The sequence below is a fragment of the Cucumis sativus genome, chromosome 5 (assembly GCF_000004075.3).
Source record: "Cucumis sativus cultivar 9930 chromosome 5, Cucumber_9930_V3, whole genome shotgun sequence".
Classification (NCBI taxonomy): Eukaryota; Viridiplantae; Streptophyta; class Magnoliopsida; order Cucurbitales; family Cucurbitaceae; genus Cucumis; species Cucumis sativus.
The window spans coordinates 30060713-30087739 of NC_026659.2; the positions used below are offsets into that span (position 1 = coordinate 30060713).

Below are 27027 nucleotides of genomic sequence, written 5' to 3' on the forward strand. Positions count from 1 at the left end.
CATGTTTTATTGTCGACAAAAACTCTTTCGATGTCAATGACCTTTTCTTTGTTGATATGGGTTTTTTCAGTGATTTATAGTCTTTTTTTAAAAAAAAAAAAAAGAAAAGCATACACTCTTGTAGTTACTTGCTCTCTATCTCCAAAGTTTTGATTTTAAAGTTGGTCTATGTATTTAATGTAACCCCTAACATTGTATCGTGAATCTATCATTTTTTTAGAACTAATTAGTAGTTGACTTATTGGTTGAGATATTGCTTAAAAGAATCAACAAGAGAGATAGAGATTGAAAATCCTAATTGGTAGGAGCTAGTTATTTGGTTTTAAATGATCTAAGTAGAGACTATTAGATGTGTATAATTATTATCAAATTTCTTTTGAATGAAACTTAGCTATTTCTTAGTTTTGCATTATTTTTCTATTTCTCTTAAATTTTATGACATTGAAACAACATTTTTTTTAGTAATATTAAAGTACCATATTAATTTTATTCACACTATAAGTTTAACTTTGTAATTACTAGTAGATATCATATTAATAGAAGTGGACCAAACCTTCAATAAAAAGAAGTACAAAAAATTGTCATATGAAAATTTTGCTTGATTTTGCACTAACCTCAAGCCATATATTTCCACAAATACCTAAAGTTCTAATTTGGTATATTGAAGGGTATTTGTATTATAATCCTCAAGGTTAATTTATTGTATGAAGTAGAAAATGATGTAATGGAATTTAAATGTAAACCTAAAAGAAAAGAAGAATAACACAAAAAGGTTTCTAGATATCTCTTAGCTTTCTTCCTCATTTGACTCGGTTCATAGCCATACGTCCAAAAACGAACTTATATGGAAAACTTTAACACTTTTTTATTTTATTTGAGAAAAGGAAATTCGTCGGCTACCCGTTCCGTTCGACGCCCACCCATTAAGTTTTTCTTTTTCTATAATTTTGACTTCTATTTTTCCTTAATTTTTATAAATATAAAAAACACTCAAATATTTATATTTTTTTTATACCGTAAATTTGACAATGGACGATAGTATGCTTTAAAATTTTTTATTTTTATAATTTTGAAAATATACTGGAGCTATTTTATCATAATTTTTTTTTGGCTACTTTTGTAAACTTTTCTATTAAATAAAAAAGTTTTAAAAAGAATGGAGTACCAAATCCCCTTTCTTGTATTTACCCCATCTAAATATTTGCACAGTTTGTTATAATTTTTTAAAAATATTTTTATATTTTGGTATTTGTTTAATCTTTTTATTATTTTTTATTTTTTTAATTTTAGTCTTAAATACTAGTTTATCATTATTTTTCATTAAAATTATTATTATTGTTAATCAATCGATAGAGGTTAATTTTTAAGAGTTATTGATTGTGGGTAGAATTATAATCGGACATTATAAATATAAAAATTAAAATTGAATAAAGTTAAGTCATTTTCGTGTATCTCTTTTCACCACATACATAAAAGATAGATATTTAAGTATTACACCATGAGAAAAAAAGTAAATCATATTATGATTGAAAAATTGGATAAAATATAAATGTAATGGATAACAAAATTTGCTAACTTTGTGTTTAACATTTCCATACTTAAGATTCTAAACCTACGTAACAAACGTTTCTATAGCCGTTTCTATCATTGATAAATTTTGTCAATCTTTATTACATATATAAATAATTATTAATGTATTAAATCTAATTATTATATTTTGTTTAATTTATTGTATGAATTTGTTTGTGTGACCAAGGTTGGAAGTAGTTGAGCCTTAAGAGGGCTTAAAAGGCCAATAATAACAAAAAAGTCCCATGAAATTAAAATTTAAATAAAACCCCCTCTTTTCTTTGACTTTCAACCCCCCCTTTTCCCACTTATTTTTTTCCTTTCAATCCCTCAATTCAATCCTCTAATTTCAAACCCCTTCCTTTTGTCATCTTCCCCCAAATTTCCTCTTCCTTTTGCAATTTCTTCCCTCAATCCTTCTGTGTTCCCTCTCATTTCTTTCTCTAATGGGTTGTGCTACCTCTAAGCCAAAACGCCGATGCCCCCATTGCCGGAATTCCCTCACTCAACGAACCAACTCCCTCCACGCTCACCGATCCCCGCCCCGCCACTCCGATGGCTACCACCTCGTTGCCTTTTCCTCCTCCAATCTCGGCTCTCTCAAGCTCGAAAACATTCACTTCGATAACAAAATCTACACCGTTGATGATGTTGATGAATCTCAATCTAAGAATGAAGCTTCGATGGCCTTAATTGAAGCTAAAACTTGGTCTAATTTGATCAATGACAGAATTCCCAAAATTGCCCCCAAAACTCCGATCATGACGCCGCCCGGCGAACCCGAGACTATTAATGTTTGGGAAGTCATGGAAGGTCTTGACGATATTAGTCCCTTCCGTCCGACGTGTCGTCCCCGGAGCTTCTCCTTCGATGTCAGTGCAATTCCGGTATGCGATTCCTCAGAACAGGGGAATTCAAATTTGAAAGAAGTTAACCATTCCTCCACTTCCTCTAAACCATTCTGGCTTCAACCATCGGGTAATTAATAACAATCCTTACTTTATTTATCTCAATTCAAATTATTTAGATCATTCTTTTAACAATCTGAGTTTCTTTGTTTCATGGTTTGGTTTCAGAGTTGGACCCTGAAGTGATTTCTTCGTTCAGTAAATCCTTTGAGAACCCATTTGATCTCCGGCCACTGGAGGACGAATCACCGGTTGAGAAGCTCGCTGGAAATACGACAGAAGGGAAAAACAGAGACAAAATTGTAGTGTACTTCACGAGCCTGAGAGGGGTTCGAAAGACATACGAGGATTGTTGTGAAGTAAGGATGATTCTGAAATCAATGGGAGCCCGAGTGGACGAACGGGACGTGTCGATGGATTCCGGGTTCAAACAGGAATTGAAGGAGCTGCTAGGAGAAGGGATGAACCGTGGGGGATTGCCAAGAGTGTTCGCGGGAAAAAAGTACATTGGTGGGGCAGAGGAAATTAAGAGACTTCACGAAGATGGAGAGCTGGAGAAGATTTTGGAAGGGTGTGAGAGAGCGGCGGAGGAAGGTGTGGGAGGAGACGGGGGAGGGAGTTGTGAATGTTGTGGAGATGTGAGGTTTGTTCCATGTGAGAGATGTAGTGGAAGCTGCAAAATTTACTATGAAGAAGAGGAAGAGAGAGAGGAAGAAGATGAAGAAGAAGAAGAAGAAGAAGGGGGATTTCAGCGATGTCCGGATTGCAATGAAAATGGGTTAATTCGATGTCCGATTTGTTGTTGTTAGTGTAATTTGAAACAAAATTTTCGATTTGCTTCAGATTTAATTTGTGGGTTTGTTTGGATTGTTTGTTGTGTACAGTGAAAAAAGGGGATTTGGTTTTTGATTGGGAGAGTTTGAGAGTTTGAGATGTAAAATTTTTCTAACTGATGCTAAGAAAAATACAGCTTTATTTAGGCAAGCTGTTATGAAATGATTCCGACTTATAATAATAATTTTTCTAAAAAGTAATCTCTTTGTTGCTTTATTTTCAAATTGAGTTTGCTAACAATCATGGGGAGGGGAAAGACAGAGTACAAAACGTAGGGAGTTGGTAGGTTTGAGACTTTTAGGAGCCCGAGAGAAGACCAATAATAGTTTTTGGTTGTATTTTTATCTCGACTTTTACTTATCTTCTATAGTTTTTCTTTAGATTGAAGATTCAATTTTCTAATCTTTGGTGTACTAAGAAAAAAAACATCAATTCATAGGAGTAATATTTCTTCAAACCAAACACTAATTTAGAGATTTTAAGAAATGTTAGCTTGGTGAATACATTTTAGTACTTAGTTGAATGAGTAACTCTTAATACTAAACTTAAGCTTCGAGGTGTATTAGGTAAAGTCAAAGGTTACCCAAAGATTTCTCTTTTAATAGAATGTTCCATCTTTAACGAAGGTATCAATTATCATTGAACTAAATTTATAACTAACCAATTCAAATATTTGCAAATATTTGTAACATTTTAATAATTAAAAATGATTTTTAAAATTTTAAGTCACACGTTACAAATAAAAGCCATTTAGAAAGAAACTTTTTTCTTTTCTTTTCGGGGTTTCACTTTAAAAATTCTCTAAAAATTTATTTGACTCCTTCCTCCATATTAAGTAATTAAAATTAAAATTTTAATATTTAAAATGGTAGTTTTATTTGGTTTTTGTAAAAAAAATATTTTAAATAACAAAGGTTGGATAGACTTTACTTTTATAATAGTTTTCTATATTTTGTAAATATTTTAATTATGATCATTTTACTATATTTGAATTGATATTAATAATAATAAAACATGAATACAAATTGATTGATTTGAGAGGCAAATAATAAAAGAACGTAGATAACCTAAATAAAATAGAATCAGAAGTAACCTAATTTACCCATTTATTATAGTAAAGTAAAATCAAATTTGTCTTCAAAATGAGAGGCAAGTTAAGTGAGAAAACAATATAAATGAACATTTGAAAAAACAAAATAGCAATAGAGAATTAACATAGAGATTGGTAACCTAATTTCATGCAATATCATCTCTAGATGAGGGTTATGTGTATGGTGAAAAGAAACTTCACTATGTAAAGAGTTATTTAACAATTACAACAAAATACTTATTTGTAAGACTCTTCTAAGTACAAGCTCCGTTTCCAAATAAAGTTTCTCCTCCCAACCTTTTATGTGAAATTTTCTTCTGGTTGTAAACTCAAAGTTACAACAAAAGTGAGCTCCCTCACCTTCATGGATAAGCTTCTTCAAAACATATGAATGAGACCCTTCCAATGCAATGAAATAAAGACTCCCTAAATATGGGAAAAAAAATTTAGTACTCATGATAATGGCTTACAAACAATAATTATACTCTTACCTAACCTAGTACCATATTCAACAACACCCTCAACAACGAGGTATACACAGTGATAAAAAACAACGTACTCAAGTATTTTACTTTTAAAAAATCTATCAAACCCTTAACATCTATACTCGGATAAAAAATTCTTCTAGAATTTGGTTGTCATGACATAACATCTTGCTTGATATAATACATCACGTGTTTCGAGGATAAGAAAACAAATCAACAAAGACTGTGTGTGCAATACACATATCAATGTTTGGTTGATTGCTTTTCTCCCCATTTTCTTTATAAGTAACTCATAGGTTGATTTTATTTTTTCATTCTTAGAAAAATGTTTTGGCCCTACTTTCTTTCCATATGGGCTCATTGAGGTCATCTTTTTTAGACCTTGTTTTTAAATTTTTGTTAGCTAAACCAAGAAAATATATCAATACTATTGGTTTTCTTTGAGTCGAATGTTTATTAAATTTACTAAAAATACATAACATATTTAATATATTGTTTAGATAAGATTGGGTGAAGTGAATGGAGAATGGTCAATGGTTCAATGCCCAATCCTCATATTGGAGAGGTTGAGGAAAAAGACATTGAGGAGAAGCTGAAACTCCACCAATTTGGCTTTTTGATTTGGATTGATTCATAATATTTCAACCCTAGAGACCATTTCTTTTCTGATTGTAACATATATAAATCTCTAAGAATAATCTTAATATATAATATGTCCACCTATTTAAAACAACCTACATATAATATTACATATCATTATCACTCCTTAGCATTTTCAATCCATTCACTATCATTATTCCTTGGTTGAATTAGTTGAATTTAAATTAAATGTATTTAAAGTCTATATCTTTTTTCAGTGCAACGATAAAGAGCGAAAAATTGAATCTCCAATTTCTAAGGCAACAAAAGTTATGTCATTATTACAAAATTAAACCTCATTTACCTAAATATATTGATAATAAGAAATTTAAACTTATTTGAAAATTAAACAAATGTTATAAAATAATATAAATACCTTTTTTTCGGATTTACTATAATTAATATCTATTGATGTTGTTGACGACTTGACGTATTGTTGATATTTCTATCAACGTTTTCATAAATTTGTGACTTAATTATTCATGAATTAGGGTTTGACAAATGTAGTCTAATATCATAACTTAATGTAGTGAACAATATATGGAATGATTGGTAGAGAAATAGAGAGTTTGATAATGGACTACACTAAATTATTGTGAAATATAATGTAAGGATGAAAATAAGAGCATATGGGATTTATATATATTCCACAATGTTTTAGGTATATTTGGTTGGAATTATGTTCTAACTTTTTCAAGTACTTCCATTCATATAAAAGGAAAGTTAGGACTACAAGACATAAGATTATTACAAACTAACCTATTTTCTTCGGTACTATCATTGCTAATGAGGCAAATTTACGTAAAAGACTAGATTCCAGGTAATAAAAAAACCAAAACGAAAACAAATAAGTTCACCCTCAAATGAATGCAAAACTCACGGGTTAGTGTCAATAATCCATACTTTATTTTCAATCCAAATGCATTCAGAAAACCAATTATCTATCTGCTCCTTTAGTTTAATAGATTTTGAAAAATAAGTAATTTGATTTATGGAAATGAATTTAATTTTATTGATTTGTAATATAAGTGTTACGTTGTTTAGTTTTATCTTTCAATGCTTATTCTTGAATACATTATTTCAATTTTTAAGTTTGTTGATCTTCTTGAATATGATGATGAACCTTTGAGCTTTATGATTTTATTTTTGGGTTTGTTGGAGAAACGATCAATTTAATTTGTTGAAGTCTTTAAATATTTGAGAAGATCAATCTTTAGAAGGTGATTAGTTTGTTGAAGTATTCAAATCTTTGAAACGAGCAATCTTTAGTTTGTAGACTGAAGATTCTGTATTAATTTATTGAAGTCTTTAAATCTTTGAGAAAATCAATGTTTAGTTTGTAGATAGTGAAAAGTTAATCAATTTGTTGAAGTATTCAGACCCAATTGGCATATGGCACAATCACAAATTTGTATTTAAATTATTGAATTGTCAAATATTTATTTTGGTAAACTACTTTAGTAAACAAATAGAAAAATATAGAATGGGTAGGAAAAAGTGAACGTGACAATGGTTTGAAAGAATGGTTCATTAAATAAGTGACACTAACTTCAAGTTACGGTCCATATAACACTTTTAATATGAAATGAAAATGAAAATGAAGATGAAGGGATCATACAAATCAAAGGGTCCATACACCCATTTTCAATTATGGATGGGAATGAAATCAAAGGAATATGAACCAATGATGTAACTAAACCAAATGTTGAAAAAAAATCTTCTCTCATTTTTTACGACTAATTGCAATTGCAATCATGGTATTAAGTTCAATATTTGGCACTTTCACATTTCTATGGTTCAAAATTGATATGGATTGTCAATCATCTCTTCCATTACGTTGTAAAAACAATCCATAAATCATAAACAATAAGCAACAAAAACAACAAAATGTAACTATAATATAAATAATAATCTTTCACTTATTTAAAAATCTAAAAATTTGTCATTAATTTAATTATTTTTTATTTCAAATTTCTTTTATAATTTGCCTTCATAAATATATATTAATCACCATCAACATCTTAGTGTTATTTTTATCAATATTGAAAATATTGAGACTTAAATATTTCCATTTAACATTTTAAAGTATGAAAATTTGAAGGACTTATTAGTTAATTAACCATTAGAAGTTTACCGTAGTTTTTGACAATCTTCACTATGTCACATGCCTTGTTTATTTATATTGAGTTTGGTATAAAGATTTGAATCTCAATTCTAAAAAGAATGAGTAGATGCTAATTACCGGTTAGCTACTTTTATTTGAAACGTAACCTATTTTAGGTAGACCAATAGAGGAGTTTAGAGCTACATATGTATGTAGTTTTACCAAATATTGTGAATGTAATTCTCCATTTTCCCAATTTAACATAATATAAAAGTAGAACAAATCGTTCAGATGTTGAACGTTGTATCTATCATATTTATCCAAACAAGTTAACAACAGTGCATTGTGATGATTACTTATACATAGCCATACAAAAATGCACATCAGGGTTCTGATTTTGAGTGAAAAACAAGAAAAAAACTTGAGTACATTTATATTCTCATGATGGGGATAAAGAATGATAGTTATTTTTTTGTTGGTTTGACTCAATTTTTTACCCTTCTTTTCTTTCATTTACTGATACTCTTACCTGCTTCAGCTGCAGCCTTAGCAGCACGGCTCAACATATCCGAAACCCAAAGTGCGCCCTTAGAAAAGTAGCTGCTGTTTATAACAGCATTCCCTGCTGCCATTGCTGCTTTCCCTGTCACAGTCACCGCCACCACAGCTGCTGTTCCAGTTACTGCTGCAGCGGATCTAGTGATATCGGAAACGTGAAACTTCTCGTCGATGTACTTAACGGTTTCCATGCCAGAATTAATTGTCTCAGTGAGTCCAATCCTATTGCTAAGCTCATAAACTTTTGCTGCTGCAGTAGCTGAGACTTGACAAGAGTCATCAAAAGCTTTAGCCTTTACAAGAGCATCTTTGGTTAACACATATCCCTTTGATAGCATTGTTTTTACGACTTGTTGAGCCATGGTAACAGCTTCCCCTGGTGTGTGAACAGAATGCATTATTTTGGTCGCCTGATTTCCATGAAGAGAAATTTAAGGAGATCAATTCAAAATATTGTGTGCATCAGTACAAGCCAGAAGACCAACCAAGCAAAATGTAGCAAGTAGGTTTGGGATGCATTACGACATGTTGATACATTTAAAGAATGTGTACCTATCCATTTACGCTTACCATTAAGCTTGTATTGTCGTTGGTCATTTGCGCAGGGCTGTTCCAACTGTCTGATTCATCTATGTATGCTCCCCACCGGGATATGAACACACATTGATCAAGGATTTCAGCTCCCTGGAACGAAAAAATCAATAAATGAATTCGTTATAAAAGCTTAAAAGGGATGTTTGAAGATAACTAATTTGAATGGTTACAACGTACACGTAGGCATGTGTTTTGAGAGATCACAACTGTTCAATTTTCTTCTAAAAAAGTGAAATGTGGATTGAGAGTTCAAACCATGCCCCTATGATGCAAGGAGAGAGCATCTCAAACTTAAAAAATATTTATTTGACATCATTAAAAGATGAACTGAATCAGAAGAATTACAAGAACAAATATCCACTAGTGTCCTGGCTCATGGGAATGCTTGAAAGTACAAATGGAAAGTGAATGAGTAAGTTGGAGAAACTGAAACATTGTGAAAAAGAAAGAAACAAAGAGACATGTACATAGCTTTATCTAAAAGCAAGAGATTGATACTCTAAAGATGAAATTGTATTGTCCCAATCCTAGGATTCGAACCATTTCTCCAATTGTGCACATCAACCTTTTGCAAAGCTGTCTCCTCCTCATCCACTCACCCTAAAGAGTGTATTTGTGTGTTCACATACATCATCAAAGCACACAAGCGAGGAGAAACAAAAGGAAAGTACTCTACAAAAATCTATGATTGATACATTAAGTATAAACGAGAGAAGCTAGCCATTTCAAAATGAAGGAGAACAGAAGAATCTCAAGTCAACCAAAATCAAATAATCCTCAAGCACTTACACTAAGTAATATAGCAGTTTCCAGAGCAAAAGCATCTCGAAAGGTCACGTAAGCAGTACATGCATAATCGCCTGATCTGTTATCGCAAAAGAAAGAAAAAACATTTTCAAGTAGCTTGGTTTTACAGCTAATTGAAAATAGTAGCACACTAAAAAATCAATGTAGACTTCAAAGGCAGACTCATCATCAGTCTAGTTTATCTCTATAACATTTTCAAAAAGTTCACTTGAAAGTAGAAACGTATAACAAACACAGATTTACATGGAAACCCTGGTACGGGGGAAAATCCACTATACTGATATTTTCTATTATTTTCTTTTTAGGGCAAAGTAAATATTAACTACCTTTAGGCTTTCAACATGACCTAATCTCACTATTTCTAACACTTTTAATTACTAATCACAACAGCAACAGCAATAACAAATATGAAATTCATATTTTCCAAGTTTATTAATTGATTTTTGAAGCTCCAGTAAGTTCCTATGTAAGATCTCGTTGAAGTTGATAAAACTGAAACAGGTTTTTAGCATACCTTGACAAATTGTTTCAAAACTTTTGATTTATGTATAACAAGCTAATGGTAATAGGTACACGTATGCTTACAAATTGTAATAAACCATTAAGCCAAGGGATTTATGTTTAATTCACCTGAGGATTTCTACGTGCTCGACCGTGCCACAATGAGAGAAAAAGTCATAAACATCATTCTCTGTGGCTTTCGGTGACAAACTTGTAACTTCAGCAGTATAGCCCCCATTGTACATTGTTTCACACAGCTTTCTATGTTGAAAACTTGAATTAGAGCAAAATACCTGGGGTGTTCCACCAGTTTGTTTAGAGAAAACTGAAATATCAACTACCCCTACACTTCATATTCATAAAACTTTTTTTAACACCTTTAACCCCCAACCAAAATGTTCCAACTTGGTATATGATGACTCTGACATCCATAATTATAATTAATGGTCCAAAGGTATAATTTATCACTAGCAGGCTTATCCCAAAATTGTAAACTGTTATATATTCATTATAAAACTAAGTCTCTATAGCATGAACAATGCGGGTGGTTAAAGGGAGAGAATATGAACATTGGGGAAAAGTGAAGAAAAAGTAAAGAATGAGAGATTCCCAGAATATTTGAGCAAAAGGGTATATAGAAAAGGAGGAAGTTCAAACCAAGAGCAAGTCAATCACACACACACACACACACACAAAAAAAGATGAAAAATTTAAAGAAATTCCCAAAATTAATCCACAACCCAGATCTTGAAAGGGAAACATAAAGCAAACCCATCATCCAAAACAATCAAACGAAGAGATAGAAACATAGAAATCGACACGAAAGACATGAAAAATAAAAGAAAAGTAAAAAAAAAAAAATAACAATAGGAAGTTCTGTCATGGCGTACCTGTTTGAAAGCTCAGAGAGAGAAAAGAAGAGAAGAAGGGGGCCGGGGAAGGGGGTGCTGAGCTGAAACCAGAAAAATTAAGCCGACATTTTTTGGTTTTTGGTATCAATTTGGTTGGTGATTTGTACTGAAAATTGGTATTGAAAGGAGCGTGTAAGGCACGGAGAAGAAGTATTGGAGCGTGTGGGGGAGAGTGATTGAAGAAGGTAAGAGTTTTGGAATAAAGTCTTATCTTCTTCGTTGAGAGTTTTTCTGTTGGCAGAGAATCCCCCCGTCATCAAACTCTGTAGCTTTTAAGCTCTCGTACACTAGTGCAACACCATACGGCACCGTTTTTTGTAACGGATACTTCCAACTTCCAACACTCTACCATCAACATTAGGTCACCTTTATCCATCCCAAATCAAAAATGGTATTCTCCAAATTAGATTTCAATTAAAGGAGATGAACTATAACATGTCTCAATTTCAATTGAAATTGCAACTCCAATCCAATAATCATCCTTTACACTCATGATTCACCATCACCGCTCACTATCTTCACTATCGATGCTTGACTGATTACTATATGTTTATCGTCAATAGGTCGCTTGTGATAGTTGGTTGTCGACAACTTTCGTTTTTCCTCTATTTCTCTTTCTTCCTCCATTTTCTCTTGAATTTATCAATCTCTTCTCCTTTTTATTCTCACGCAGATAAAATATAAAATGATATCCTTCCGTAAATATGTTAAAGCTATTTGTGTAATAGACGAATTACACATTGTCATCGATCCTAAGATTTTATATTATACTCATAGCATGATACATTTATAATTATTGGGTTTATAGTATGTCGGTTTATAATCGACATTATAATATATGACTAATGTTTGACAACTGTCAATTGACATCTATTCTAATTTAACCTTTGATGGCTAATAGAAATCATCTTTACAAGTGAAATTTAAGAAAAATCGTCAACTTCCTTAGTACAAGTTTAACATTTCAAAAACGGATATTGTAGTCAATCATGGTACATAAAATGCTAAGCGATATCTAAGACCAAAATTAGAATAGTAAATTCCAATCATCACTCTCATGAAGTGTTTTTGAAATTCAATTTTATATATAATAAATATGAAAATTGATTATTTGTTTCTTTAGACAACAACTTTGTTTTTGTTGTTAATATATACACTAATTAAAAAAAATGTAATAGTATTTATTAGACACAAAGTTAAACTTAAGGTCTGGTTTTTTTTAGAAAAAAATTAATGCCTAATATTTTGAATGCATTAGATGCAAAAAAGAAAAAAAAAAAGGTTATGAATTCATGGATTTATTGGTAATTTTTTCAAGTATGAAATAGGAAACAAATCTAGAAGCTCATGTGCTATATTTTTATCTTTGTGTGTCCATCACATGAAATTTTAAGTCCAACCATGTATTTAGTCACTAAGTGTTAAAATATCATACTCTAACGCATGACCTTAATTTCTATTTAGTCCGTAGTCATTCTTCCCAATTTCAAATTTTGTTTTTGTTTAGTCTCACAAATTAAATTTGTACAATTTTTTGTTTTGAATTTTGGTTAGCGGTAACTTTTGAACCTTGGTATTAACTTTTAACTAACTCGTTTTAAGAAATTGCAAAGGAAAATTATAAAATTGTGCCATTCAGATCAAACACCTTCTAAGTTTGGGGACATGTATTATATTTATAAAGTATAGTTTAACTAAATTCATCTTATAACTTCAAAGAGATTGAGCATATCTCAACAATCGGAGAAGATTCTATTTATTATCGTCCGTATAAATAAAACATTCCACGAATTCTTTATAGGCAATAAACAATCACTACTAAAGAAATAATGTCAAGTAAAAGTATACACGACGCTCTTTTAAAAGCGTCATACGTATAATCGATTGTCAAGTACAGTGTGATTATAACTTGATTCTAAAACAACATCAAGGCAAATGTTTTCTAGAGAAAAATTGGTTACTGTAACACCGTTTGAAAAGACTCTAAAATATTCTTCAAATGAGTCAAGATTAATGGAGTACATGTGGTTTAATTTTTTACTCTTGTATACATCTTAGTGATATATAATGGATTTGCTTTAGTAATAAAGCAATAATGTTAAGGTGAAACTTATCTGTTACTTCTTAATATTTCAAAGAACTTAATCAAGAAAGTTTCATTTTCATGAATGTAGGTCTTGTTCTCATATCACGTAAGTCTAGTTGTTGGTTGTTGTTTTTTTATCTTCTTTCACACTTCCTTGGTTACTTTTGCTCCTAACTTCTCAATTCGCCATAGTCATAAGAACTTAAGTTTTTTCCCTTTTCCCTTTCAATCTCTTATGTCTTATGTCTTATTTGGGCATCACTTCATTACAACTTGTGGCTAAAAGTTTATACATAGAGGAAGGAGATGCACTCCAATGTTTACACATGTCCAAAGTCATTCAAAGAGAGACTTTATCATTTGGGATCCATAATTTGAAGGCCCATTGGCCCAACATTCACAGACCAAGAGTAGGTCCTTCCAACACGGATTCTTTCTGCATCTTTTGTTCTCACTCAAATGTTAATTTTTAGTAAAACTTTCAAGAGACCATCTACTGTAAACTAAACACACTTAATTTTAGAGTTCTTATATATGATTGAACAATCTAAATAGATGGTGCACCTTATTTCTACAAGGGATAACTTTCAGTTCTTGTAAACATTTCTTCATCATACTTTCATATCTTTATGATCTAATCTCATTTGAATGTGATTTTGGTTCATTTTTATTGGTTTATTCAAGTACACTCAGATGTTGCAGTAAATTTAGACCTTTAAAGGTATATGAAACCAAAGTATAGAAATCAAATTAGTTATTTAACCTATATTAATAATAATAGAAAAGAAAACATATATACTATTCTATATGAAAAAAAACTATGACATATAATATGTTAATAAATAAATCAATAACAATTGATATTCAATTAAATATATAGTTAATTGTTTATTATTTATAATTTTTTTATCAGGTATATTTAAGACATTTGAAAACGTGAAATATAACTATAAATTTGGTTGAATCTTGCATCTTTCAATACAATATATTTTCAACTCATACTACATGAAAATATAGTTCGACTAAATACCATATTCATATTCGAATATGAAACTGACTATGGTTAATATCTTCATATGAGCTCGTTCTAAAAAAATTATTCATGCAAGCTCAATTAATTAAGGAGTAATACTTTAATATAATTTAGGCTACACGTATTTTTATGTATCCATATTAATCACGACATACACACATACAAGAAAAATCTATATATCACACGAGAATTTGTGATCGGATATTCGTGTGAGTTGCAAAAATATAGGTAAACTCGGAAAACACTCAATCATTTTTCTTAACTAAAGGGAGTGTTCCATTTTAAAACAATTGAAGAAATAAAAGGGGTATTGGATACCAAAATCTTAATATGGCCACACATACATTTTTAGTTCTTAAATTAGTATCCTTAGACAAATGTAGTGTAGCTCTCACCTTTTTCTTTTGTATTGTAGAGTAATAGAAATGAGGTTCTCGATAGAAAATTTTGATATCCTTCATATGAGAAAATAGGGAAATGGGCCAGAACCAAGCCTTCGTGGAAGTAACGGCCAACACTTTGATTTATTGACCTAGATGGGTCTCGACTAGGCTGACGACACACATTATTATTGTAGGGTTTGAGACTTGACCATTATTGTTGTTTGACCCACAATAGTGGGTCACAACTTCTCCCTGGCTTGTAAACTTATGGACCACATTACTTGGGGTCCGATTAATTCTATACCTTATTCATCTCCAATTCTTCTTACCCATTTCATCTTAAGTCTCCAATTCTATAGATAAGATTTATGTCATAGGTTGACTTTATTACGTCTCTATTTTCAAGTTTGAGTTTGTGGAACAATGGTGGATAGTTTCACCCATAAGATAAAATAATATACCATATTACAAAAATGGGTTTGGCTTCCTTTCCATGTTGATTCTTTTTTCTTTTTATATAACAATATATACAAGTCGAATGGTGTTGATGGTATATATATCTATAAGAAATGATTGATTAATAGTGGATGAGTTTGAGTTTGAGTTCTAACATCAAACATAATATATATGTCTCATTCATATTGCCCTAAAACAAGTTTCCTTTACAAAAATTGGATATGTAATAATGAATCAAATTGAACTCTCTCTTTCTTTGTCTTCCTTTTTGTTGAGAGAGCAAAGCATGTGGAGCTTTCCAAACATTGAATTCTCAAGCAACTTTGAGAATATGATGATATATATATTAATTAGAACCGACATTGATTTGTTAATTCTTTCTAATAATTTAATTCTTTTCCCTCGAGAAAAGTAGAAAGCGATTTTAGAGAGAATGAAATAAAGGGCAGAGAAGAAGACCCCCATCACTCTCATTCTCTCCTTTTTCCAATCAATTTCCCCATTTCCACCCTTTTTTTCAAACTTACTATTAATTTTTGAAAATGACTTCACAATTCAATCTATTACTATATATATATATATATATATATTATATAATATGGACAACCATTCTTGCATCATTCAATTTAATTTACGAACACTTGTAAATATAGCAATTCATTTCCAAAATATTTACAAATATATCATGACTAGCATATCCATACATGTTATCTTATAATACTTTTGTAAGCTCCCAACATATATCTTCTTTGTTTTATTTTTCACTTTCGGTTCTTAATTATTTGAATGGAGGTCGGTCTAATTTAATTAATTACACTTTTTGTTTGTTGTTTTATTCCTTCTGGAAAACCAATACTTTCTTTATTGTTCTTTTTTAAAATAATAACAAAGCACAAGCGGTCACATATAAAATTTTGGAAGGTAGTTGTCTATTTTTTTTTAAAAAAAAAAGTTAATTTTACTTTAAGATGTAAAAGAGAGATTCTTGTTATGTTTTAATTTTACTACTTAAAGCTTGTTTAATTAGTTAATTGATCTACTATTGTTCTTTAATTCTTTAAACTAGAAAAATTAACCAAATTTGAAAGCTATTACTAAAGTAGTTTTGAAAAGTTGATGTTTTGTTTTAATTTGATTTTGGTTTTAAAAGAAAGAAAAAGTATACATTCAATTAAATTGTGTTATGGACCACTTGGAAAGTAAGAAAAAGGAAAATAAAAGGAAGAAAGAAAATGTGGGGGGACATGCATTTAATAGAGTATAATTTACCATGTTGAATGGACTAAAATGGTCCAATAGTAAGAAAAGTAAATGTATACATTGGAATTTAAGTTTGCAAACTCTTTAACAAAGATTCATGGAAAGATTTACTTTTGTACTTTGTTTCTTTGAAAATGAGTCACCATTACAAATCCAAACTTTGATGATATATATTTACATAGTTAGTTGAAAATTTAGGTTGGGTTTATGATTTTCGCTATTTTGAAGAGGACGTTGTATAGACTTTCTAACTCTACTAACTCTACTAACTAACCTAACGTAGTGAACTTTGTATATTGATTATCATTTTTGTTTGTCTTAAAGGTTTATCAGTGTGAAAGTTGTTGTTATAAATCAACACGGGTTCTTTCAGCATGTTTAAAATCAGGTCATCCAACATAGAATTTCTCCAAATTAACTAAGCATGCTTGACTTTCAAGTTCTATGATTGTGCGAGATATCAAAAAGAAAAGTGCATCTCATTAAAATATATAGTAACTTCTAAGTTCCTTTAAGTCTTTCTTAACCTTATTTTTCATGTCTTCAGAATTCCTCTCATTTAAATATGATATCAGTTCATTTATGTCTCTTCTCATGAACTTCAAACATTACATATTATTAAAAAAAAATACATACTTCATATTTGTATTTGTAAAAACTTGTCATTTTAATTATATATGCTTCTAACCCTTTTAATTTCCATCCCAATTTCTTAATTAAAGTTAGTCATGAAGTTAAAAAAAAAGAGAGTAATCAATAGCAATTGACTTTCTATTTTTTTTCTCCACGTTAAAAAAGAAATCCAACTATCTTCCAATCTTACTTATTGTATACTACAAAAGTTCATATAATATAATACCAATTGACATTGTTTCAATATGATCACTTCACTACCAACAATAAAATTATCGAGATTAATAAGTTGAATGGATGAGCATGATCCAAACATTTTTAAATGTGAAGATGTCATTATACTCTATTAGTCAGACTTCAATACTTTTAAATTTTTGTTCGATCATTTCTTAAAAATATAATAAGATTTTTTGTTATTTCTTACCGAAGTAAAATGTTGTTTATCGTTGAAATTAAAAACGCATAGTCATTCCTAAAATTTAATAATAATATATAAATAACATCCTTTAATTATCTAATTGTGTTATCCTCAAATTATATCATTTTTTTTCATTAAATCAAATAAAAAAAACTGTCGGTATAAAATTATTAAACTTAATTAATATAGTTTTATTGTTTATTTAAATCTTGTCATATATATTAATTTAGTTTAATGTGTAGAAAATATCTTAGATCAATCACCAAGCACATGCCTTGGTCTCTTATATTATATTTGCAAGTGGAAATGGGCTTTGACTTGATTTTCACTCAAATTATCGAAATTAAATGCTATCGAACTAAGACAGAGACTAAAGAATAATTTTAGAACCAAGCTAGACACTATTTTTTTTTTTTTTGGGTATGATATCAGTTTATAGATATAAATATATTATATAAAGAACATAAAGTTAAAGGAGTTAACATTTATATATATATAAATGTGTTTGAATGGTACCATGTGTTTCTTCTATGACCTCTAAAAAAGAATATATTAATTCATTGACGTTGAAATCCAATCTTACCTAAAAAAGAAAATTATTTGAAGAAGATATATTTAAAGAATAAAAAGGGAATTAATCACGAGGTTGATTAACTTACCTAACCAATAAGATTAATAGATGCTTTTGAAAAGTGATACAAAAAGAGAGGATTTCACGCTTAAAGAAAATAAAATATTACCCAATATAATATATAATTCTTCTAAAGGTATTTCATTAAAAAAATATATTACTTTCAAAAGTCATTTCAACTTTATTCTTAAAGTGGTGAAAAGTGTGTTTAACTAATTAATTTTTCTTTTTCGAGTTTAACCCAATGTTTACTTACATACCCAAAAGTACATTTTAGAAATTCTATAAATACTTTCCTATGTACTTTCAACCAAAAAAATATATATATTACATTTTAATCTATCGTCCAAACAAATATTACTTAATAGTCACGACATATCCATTGATGTTGTTCGATAAAATATTTTATTCATATGTTCATTTGAAAAACAAAAATATTAAATGGATCTTTTAAAAGATATAACAGAGCGCTCAAATATTTATCGAACAATTTCAAAAATAGAAAAAGTCTCGATTAATCGACATACAATCCATTATATATTTCGAAAAGATCGTTTAGATTTGATCGTAATATCTAAATTTTTTTAAAAATATTTTGGATACACGATCCTAGCTATTCTGTTTATATTTAATATTTAAATTTGGACCGACTAAATCTCAATGATTTTTTTAAGATTATTTGGTATATGATTGTTTAATTTAACTATGTATACATTTAGATTTTTCTCCCAAATCTAAACAACGTTCTTTTCAATATCATTTATATTTGGAAGACGATATTGAACACAACCTCTTGAAAAAATAATGAAAAAATATGTATTTTTTATATTTGGTACACAATCTTTAACCGAGTTTTAAAAAAATAAAAGAAAAATGACAGAAAAATAATAGAAAAAAAAACAATAAAAACGTTGAGCAAATTTGAAATACTTTTTTTTAAAAATGGCCAATTTAATGAGCTTTTTTATTTTGTTAGACAGGCAGCAAATATTTTAGCTTTATATTATTAAACGTTATATATTTCTTTTTGAAGAGTGATTTAAAGTTTACTATTAAATTTATTATATAATATTTTTATATAAAAAACAATCAAAATATTTACAATTCGCTTAACCAAATGAAAATATCTATAAAGCTGACCATTTTTTAAAAAATATTTTAAATTTGTCTTTTATTTTCATCGTCTTTCTTCTCTTCCTCTTCTGTCATTTTTTTTTCTTCATCGTCTTTTTTTTTCTATCATTTTTCTTTTATCTTTTTTCAAACTGTTATTTAGTTCAAGACCATATACCAAATATAAAATATCTATTTTTTATTTATTAAAGGATCTTGAAAAAAATGTCGTTGCTCCTAAATTTAAAAAATTTGTTCAGAATTATGTTTAGGTTTTGCTCCAAATCCAAACGATCACGTAGAAAGAATAGTCAAAGGTAACGACAGTTTTCAAATATATTACGCGCTCTGCCAATTAGTTACGGGACATTTTTGTATTTCATGGACATGTACACTTTTTTAGTTTTTTGATATATTCTATAGATGGTAAATATTTTAGTGGTTTGTTATATTTTAAAAAAGTCCAATATTTAATTTAATTAACACTTCTATAGAAATATATCTATAATCTAAATTACATCTCTTATAAAAAGATGAATGATAGAAATAAGAAATTAAGGATGATTATATGCATAAAACTATCGATTTTAGTGGTAATTGTTAGAGTGTTATTACGATGATGCACTTATTTCTTGTGTGATTCCTACTTCATCCAATTAAAAGTTGTCATGTCTAAGTTTAAAAGGTGAGCTTTTGTAACTTTACCAACAAACCTTCCTGATCACACCACTTCATTGTGAATTGTTTTAAGATTTCTTAAATTTGTATCAATATTAGTGTTAGTATTTTATAAAAAGAAAAGGGAAGAAAAATTATATAGTTGAAAATAAATTAGTGTTTCCATAAATTTTATCAATTGCATTTAATTATATACTTTTTCTCATGATCGTCAAAAGACTAAGACTAATTTATATTTTAGAGATTATAATGTGTGTATGATAGATTACAAGATGTTTCATAAATAATCAAATGAAAGTTGAAAATTAAAATAACAATATGTAATGTTAAAAGAATCACAAATTATAAATTATAAAATATAACAAAAGCCTTTTTTCAGTCTATATGTATACACACATAATGCTTATAAATAATTTATACAATCTGATTTTTCATTTCCTAAAGGGTAAGAAAAAACCAATCAAATATAATCTTATTATTACACATTTAAATGTAGAGAAAAAAAAATACTAAATACAAAGAACTGCTAACTTTAGGGTGCCTCATTTAGTCACTATTTCAATTATTTTGTTTTTGTTTTTTCTTTAACTTAAATTCTACTTCTAAATTTTTGTTTATTAAGAAAACCATATACGTTAGATAAATATTTGATCTTTTTTTTCAATTTTTCTTTGCAATTTAAAATTTATTTTTTTAAAAAAAAATAGTGAATTAGTTTATTAAATACACTCATTTTTTAAAACTAAAAATCAAGAACCAAAAACAAAAAAGGAATGAATTATCAAATACAAAAAAGAACAAAAACTATACTAATAATGTTGAAAATGGTCAAAAAAAATACTCGTGAAACTTTGTTGGAAACTTGTTCGAATAACCGAAAAAACCATTTGAATGAATTGAGAGAGAGAAAAAGGGTGATGTGATAGGAGAAATATTTTAGAATTATTTATAGCAACATTCCAATAATATTATTTCAACCAAATAAATATTAAGAGGGTGAAAACACACAAAAAGAAAAAATCACTACCCACACAATAATTGAAGAATAATTTTTCTAATTCGTGATTATAAAAGAAATAAAATTTCTATCCATTATCAATGTCATGACTTAAATAAGTTTGTGTTAGTTATAAAATGGTTAAAATATTTTCAGTTATTTAAAATTTAGATTTTTGTGCATGGTAGACTATGCATGCGATAGTAATATAGTTAGGAAATTTAGTAGATTTTGCCTAATGTCTTTGATGGATGTGACCATGGTATTAATATTTGTTAAAGTGATCCTTAGTACAATTTAGGTCAAGAGAAATTTGCATATATCTTCTTCAAACTCGTGGATGGTATCTCATACGAATTTTGTACCTACCTCTAGCTAGCTACCTTAATTTGCTTATTAACATTATGATCTTATAACTTTTTGTGTGTTGAGATATGTCCAAGTGCAACTTTTTGAATGGTGATCAATCTTTACGTTGGAGGAAGAAAAAAAGAGGATCGTTTCATTGAAAAAAAAATGAAGTTCTACTACTATATATACTTGACCAAATCAACGTGGGGCAATTATTGAAGATGATCAAAACCTCGACCTATCTTTATTTAGTGAAATGATATTGTACATTTAAAACATAGATCTTCATGACTTTACTTCTTAGAACCACCTAAAATATTGTCTCATATCATAGCTAGAAATAATTGTTATCACTTATATATATGCATAATCTCTTCTTCTTCTAATTAGCATAGGACAAAGTAGAACCATCTTGAGGCTTTCTCTTAACCTTCTGCATGCTTCTTGAATCACTTGTGAAAGCTTGTTCTTATCAAACTAAATAGAATACATGGAATTAATATTTCATCCATCGCACCCTTAATCACCTCTTCTTGGATATTAGATATACATACTCCTTTTACCTATCGCTATCCAACATGAAAGGTTTACTCTCCATCCAAATCTAATAGAGCTCTACTTATTTACCACATCTAATTAAGTTTTTTTTTTTCTTTTGTAAATTGAGAAGATTCAAAGCAAAGAACTAGTCTTAAAAAACTAGAGGTTGTCCACGTGGTAGAAGTGTTGAGTTTTTTTAAGACCAAAACCCACTTTGAATCTCTCTATCTATTTGTTTGCTCTCTCCATCGAAATCCACTTACTTTTATAGATTCCTTCTTGTAATTTGCTACAACTACTTAGTAGTTTTTTAAGACTAGTATATGCTATAAATCTCCATAATAGTATGATATATCACTTTGAACATAAACCAAAATGTCTCATAGATAATGATCCTCACTTATATATTATTCCATAACCACTTATTTTCCTAACTAGTGTGGAGCCTCATTTGCACTCAACATGATTTTGTCCGATTATGGTAAAAATATCTATCGAAATAAGTATGTACAAACATATAGTAAGAGAATGATCAAAAGAGAAGGAAGTAAAGTGTGAAGGAAGTAAAGTTGGGTTTAGGGGAAGTTGGTATAAAGCCATTGAAATAAAATATATGAGTTAGTTAATAGATTACAAAAACAAAGATGTGTCTCCCTCAATAATTTTTCCCCATTATTAGAGAGATTTTGAGAGAGAGTGGTTGAAAATATAAGAAGAAGATGAAGAAGGATAACATCATATTATGGAAACACACTTTTTGCCAACAAAAATCTCATCCCCTTCGCCTTTTTAATTTTTTCCTCTCTAAATTTCACAAAAATAAAAACTTCGATCAAACCCTAAAATGCCTCAACTACCCACTGCAAGACTCTGTTTCTTTGTCCCCTCTTTTATGTCCTCATCAAAAAGATACCTAAAGATATTTTTTTCCATCCCTCTTTTTTCTTATATCTTATATATATATTTGTTCCATCAATCACTCTCTCCTTCCCTTCCTAATTTTCTTCACCTTCACGGGTTGAATTCTTAACTTTTTTAACTACCCTTCTAAAAATCCCCCATTTCTCTTTTGATACCATATACCAAACTTTTTTTACCCTTGTATGTATATACACACACACATCTCCTTTTGACCTAATTTCATTTATGAACCGTTGCTCGTTTCTTAACTATTTAGGGTTTGGTTTCCTTTGATCTTCAGGGTGAAATGCTTTTGAATTCAATATGTGACGTTTTAAACTGGCCTAATTTGTATTTGTATTGTGTTATTTGAGTTATTTACGATTTTAATTTGGTTTTAGAGTTTAGAGAAAGTATATAAATTAAACGTTTTCTTTTCACTTATATATATTTTCTTTGTTTTATCTATTTTTCGAGAATATTTTCAAATTCGAGAACAAGAATTCTAGAAACTAATACAATTTTGGAATTTGAAACTAAAAAAAATCGCTGAACAGAAATACAAAAGAAGAAACTAATAATCAGTTACTCAGCATAGGGTGTAGGTTATAGAAATTGAAATTTCTAAAATGGTGTGTTAATACAGATTTTCTACAAAAATTTAAAATATATATGCTTTTTCATAAACTTTTTTTATGACGTTAAGATTTTTTTTTTTTTTATTGAGTTAAGCATGTAAAAGCAATTTATATGTGAAATGGAAATGTGTAGGTAGAAGGATTTTTAGGATGAGATCAGTTTAATTAATTTAATTGATTGTGACAATTGAATTGATTCTTGAAAAATCGAAGTTCTTGAACACCCCTTGGAGAAAAAGAAAAAATAAATTAATTAATTATGTTAGCCATTAATTTTGAAATTAATGCAAAAAAGGTCTCAATGAAGACAAAAAGTAATCTCTCAATATCAATCCTACTTGGACCAAGGCAGAAAATCTTTGTTCTAAGTGATATTTTCAAATATACTCTCATTCTAAAGGATTTTGATTAACAATTCTCTCCTTCAAACATGATGTAAATCTAAACCAAAATCAAATTTACTAAACTCAATTCATTATAAGGTAAAATTAATCATTGTCATAATTTTTAAAATGGTGTCTTTTTTAGATCAAATATCACTCATTTCAATTCCAAGAAGACAAATATGAGATTTCATATCGTCAAAGCTAATAATTGATAATGAGATTAGGAGTAAAATTTGTTCGTCGTTATAAAGATTGTGAAGTCTTTGACTTATAAGATTCTTTAATAAAATTTACTAATCTCATTAAAAGTTTTGCAACGTGTTAATTAGAGACAATTTTGATCAAAAGAATAATACGTTAACTTACTTGAGATGCTCGAGCACGTTGATTTTAAAAAGGAAAAATAAAACATATAGAAACACACATACAATGTTATCCATTGAATACGTTGTATATAAGGCTAGCTACAAGAAGTAGAAGGTGTGTGCATATGGAATAAAGATTATATTAAGAAAAAGAAAACAACTAAAATAAAATATATTATTGAGAATTGTTATATATATATATATTTGGTTGGTCGAACCAAGAACTTTATTTTGGGTGGCTAAGGTGTTCAAAGTGATGGGTCATTTTCAACGACCGACAGCAACAAGATTTTGCAAAAAAGTTGAGTCACTTTCCAAATAGTGATTGATCTCTAAAATCAAATTGAGTAATTTTATTTCCCAAACCTTTCCATGCATGCAACTCTCTGATCTCAATCTCAAATAGTCTCTCCAATCGTCATAAATAAAATAATACGTTGTCACTTACAATGTAGTTCATAACTTTACATCGTTAAAAAGTATGAGACCAAAACGATTGATCAAAGTATCACAAATAATTTACATTATATGTGATATAGATATAGAAAATATGTAGTATTTGTTTAAATTTATATTTATCGGTTACAATAAGATAGCTAGCTACATTGTGATAGGTTGGTTACGCATTTACGATTCTCTTTTTTTTTTTTTTGAGACGTTCCTTCTCAAATCCTTCTTTACTCAAGTAAAGTTGAGTTGATTGGTATATAAAAAAAAACCTTCCACCATGCATGGAAATTCAACCACTTTTCTTTGACTCTTTAACCTCCAAAGTCCAAGCCCAACTTCCCTCTTCTTTTTCTTTTTCTTTTTTCCATCATACATAAAAACAAAAAGTTAACAAAACCCTTTTCATGAATTAAGCCCTTTGTTTTGCTTTCCCTTTAATTTCTTACTTTTCTGTCCTTGAATTAGTTATCATAGAAAATGTGGTGATATATAAAGCTAAGGACTTTTAATTTTAATTAATTAGGGTTGTCCCTTTAGATACTTAATTAATTAGCTTTAATTAGTTAATTAGTTAAGGTCCTTGCAAATGAATCAAAGAGTACACTTTGAGAGGAAAAAAAGATATTAAAAAGAGACTAATTAGATATTCATTTCTCTCAATTAATAAAAGTGAGAAGATGGTACATTTTTTTTGGGTGTATTTATATAACTTTATATATATAAATATATATATATAGAGAGAGAGAAGGCTTTACTAATGTAAGTCCTTCTATTATACATTTTAGTTACATCCCCTATGCATAATAATAATAAAGGGACGTTTCTCTTTTTCATGGAAAAATACACCCTTTTTTGATCTAAGAGACCAAAAACCTAGAAAAGGAAATATGAAGAAAAGAAACCCTTATAGATAACATAGTAACATCATATCTTATATATAAATATCTTATATTATATATATATATATATATATATGATTACCAAACCCAATAGCTTTGTCGCTCTTGTTCTTGTTCTTGATCCTATTGCATAATTAAGCTCCTAATTATGGCTGCCTCTGCACTATCAGAATCTATAGTTGATAGAAGTTGAGAGAGTCTTTCACTTAAGTCATCAACTTCCCTATGCAAATTTCTAATGTAATTGCAAGTCTCTTGAAGGACTTTTGAAGCTGATACCTGAAGAAAAGACAAAAGAAAATAATAATAAGTAGAAGAAGAAGAAACCTAATTAATTAAAATAAAGAATAATATATAATAAAGTCAAATATGAAATTAAACAAAAAAGCAAACATTTGGTTGTACTTTTGTATGGTTTGTTTTGCCTATTTTGAATAATCAAGTGGGTTTGATTTAATCATGTTTATGGCACATCCAATTGAAAATTAAAGATGTTTTTTAATAAATTGCTTTACTTAGCTTAATGTTAATTTGTTAAATTCTTTAATTGACTAGACCAATGAAGTTTCTTTAGACCGTACATTATCAATTGGTGGCATGAATTAAGTGTATAATAGAGTCAAATGTGAACCCCCCATCAAGACAATGAGAATCTTTAGCTTAAAGCAACATTTACTTTCTTTTTTACTAATTTATTTTTCTTTAAATTCTCCTTTAAAAAATAAGAAAAACTTGCTTAGTATTTTCTTCCCATGATATCCGGGTCAAGTTAAGTTTTTTAAAAGTTGAGTTTTCTTAAAAAAAAAAAAAAGAAGAAGAAGAAGAAGAAGAAGAAGAAGAACTTATTGCCAAGATTTCATCTAGGTTAAAAGCTTAAAATGTGCTACACCCTTACACGAAATTAGAGAAATAGAACAGAGTATGGGTAGGTGTACTGGGTCGTCTCAACTACTACGTTGTTTAACACATATTTATATAGCATCCTTGTCATTTTGTAGCATTAGAAATTTTGAGCATAGAGATAAGTACCTTGTCGGGGCGGCGATGGCGAATCTCGGGGACGAGTTGGCGAAGCTTGGAAACAAGTTCAATGATTTGGTCGTCACTGATTCTAGAAGCACTTGACTGCCTTGATCTTCTGCTAGACATGTTGTAAAATTGATGTTGAATTAAGTTATTGTTTTGGAAAGAAAGGGATGAAGAGAGGGAAAGTGGTTATGGAAAGTGGAGAAAGAAGAAGAAGAAGAAGAAGAGAGGAAGGTTTGAAGGAAGGAAGAAGGGGGGGAAGTGATAAGAGAGTTATAAAGAGGGAAGGACCACAGAGGAAAAAATAAACTTAGGAGAGAGAGAGAGAGAGATGGGAGATGTTGGATGTGAAGAAGACAATTGATTTAGAGAAAGGAGTGGGGGAGTTGGGTTGGTTTTTCTTTTCTTTTCTTTTTTTCTTTTGGAAGAGGGAAAAGAGTTTTTTGTAATATAACAAGTGTAGTTGTTTTTTATGTTCCCAAGTTAGGGATTAAACTCAAGTGGGCTTGAAAAATGATGTTTGTTTTGGAGTAAACATAGTGGGCCTTGCTTGTACATGTCTCAGTCCACAACTCCATGTGATTGCCAATTACAAAAGGACACTCTCCCCCTCTCTCCCCTTACCTTACTCTCCAACTAAAATATAAATAAAAAATCACAATTTTCATTCACTAATAACATCTTCACATCTTTCTACCATTTTTTACCCTTACATCTACCTTTCCTTTCCCCACCTCAACACTTCATATTCAAACTCACCTTAACTCGACACTAATACACATGA

The 27027-nt window shown here is 29.4% G+C and overlaps 3 protein-coding genes across 4 annotated transcripts; 1 reads left to right on the plus strand and 2 right to left on the minus strand.

The window, feature by feature from the left end:
• The first annotated feature begins 1860 nt into the window (after positions 1-1860).
• On the plus strand, positions 1861-3511 carry LOC101216345 (uncharacterized protein At3g28850). Its single transcript, XM_004148659.3, has 2 exons — positions 1861-2547; positions 2646-3511. Exons 1-2 carry the CDS (start codon positions 2016-2018, stop codon positions 3284-3286), a joined length of 1173 nt encoding a protein of 390 aa, XP_004148707.2. The 5' UTR covers positions 1861-2015; the 3' UTR covers positions 3287-3511.
• Positions 3512-7892: 4381 nt separating this feature from the next.
• On the minus strand, positions 7893-11246 carry LOC101212338 (binding partner of ACD11 1). 2 transcript variants are annotated; one of them, XM_031886264.1, is made up of 5 exons: positions 10980-11246; positions 10219-10350; positions 9571-9646; positions 8758-8871; positions 7893-8597 (listed from the first exon to the last, which is right to left on the minus strand). In XM_031886264.1, exons 2-5 carry the CDS (start codon positions 10332-10334, stop codon positions 8139-8141), a joined length of 765 nt encoding a protein of 254 aa, XP_031742124.1. In that variant the 5' UTR covers positions 10335-10350; positions 10980-11246; the 3' UTR covers positions 7893-8138. The 2 variants fall into 2 exon arrangements, with proteins under 2 accessions (XP_031742124.1, XP_004148690.1); XM_004148642.3 differs by having other exon boundaries at positions 10219-10382; positions 10980-11245.
• Positions 11247-24957: 13711 nt separating this feature from the next.
• Positions 24958-26644, minus strand: LOC101221024 (transcription factor PRE6). Its single transcript, XM_004151153.3, has 2 exons — positions 26247-26644; positions 24958-25496 (listed from the first exon to the last, which is right to left on the minus strand). Exons 1-2 carry the CDS (start codon positions 26364-26366, stop codon positions 25341-25343), a joined length of 276 nt encoding a protein of 91 aa, XP_004151201.2. The 5' UTR covers positions 26367-26644; the 3' UTR covers positions 24958-25340.
• Between the last annotated feature and the right edge of the window lie 383 nt (positions 26645-27027).

Coding starts and splice junctions, on each gene's coding strand:
- LOC101216345 (XM_004148659.3), top strand. CDS start 2,016: ATGGGTTGTGCTACCTCTAAGCCAAAACGCCGATGCCCCCATTGCCGG. Junction 2,548..2,645: donor ATTCTGGCTTCAACCATCGG/GTAATTAATAAC, acceptor GTTTGGTTTCAG/AGTTGGACCCTGAAGTGATT.
- LOC101212338 (XM_031886264.1), bottom strand. CDS start 10,334: ATGTACAATGGGGGCTATACTGCTGAAGTTACAAGTTTGTCACCGAAA. Junction 8,872..9,570: donor AAACTGCTATATTACTTAGT/GTAAGTGCTTGA, acceptor TTTTCGTTCCAG/GGAGCTGAAATCCTTGATCA. Junction 8,598..8,757: donor ACGACAATACAAGCTTAATG/GTAAGCGTAAAT, acceptor CATGGAAATCAG/GCGACCAAAATAATGCATTC.
- LOC101221024 (XM_004151153.3), bottom strand. CDS start 26,366: ATGTCTAGCAGAAGATCAAGGCAGTCAAGTGCTTCTAGAATCAGTGAC. Junction 25,497..26,246: donor GCCATCGCCGCCCCGACAAG/GTACTTATCTCT, acceptor TCTTTTCTTCAG/GTATCAGCTTCAAAAGTCCT.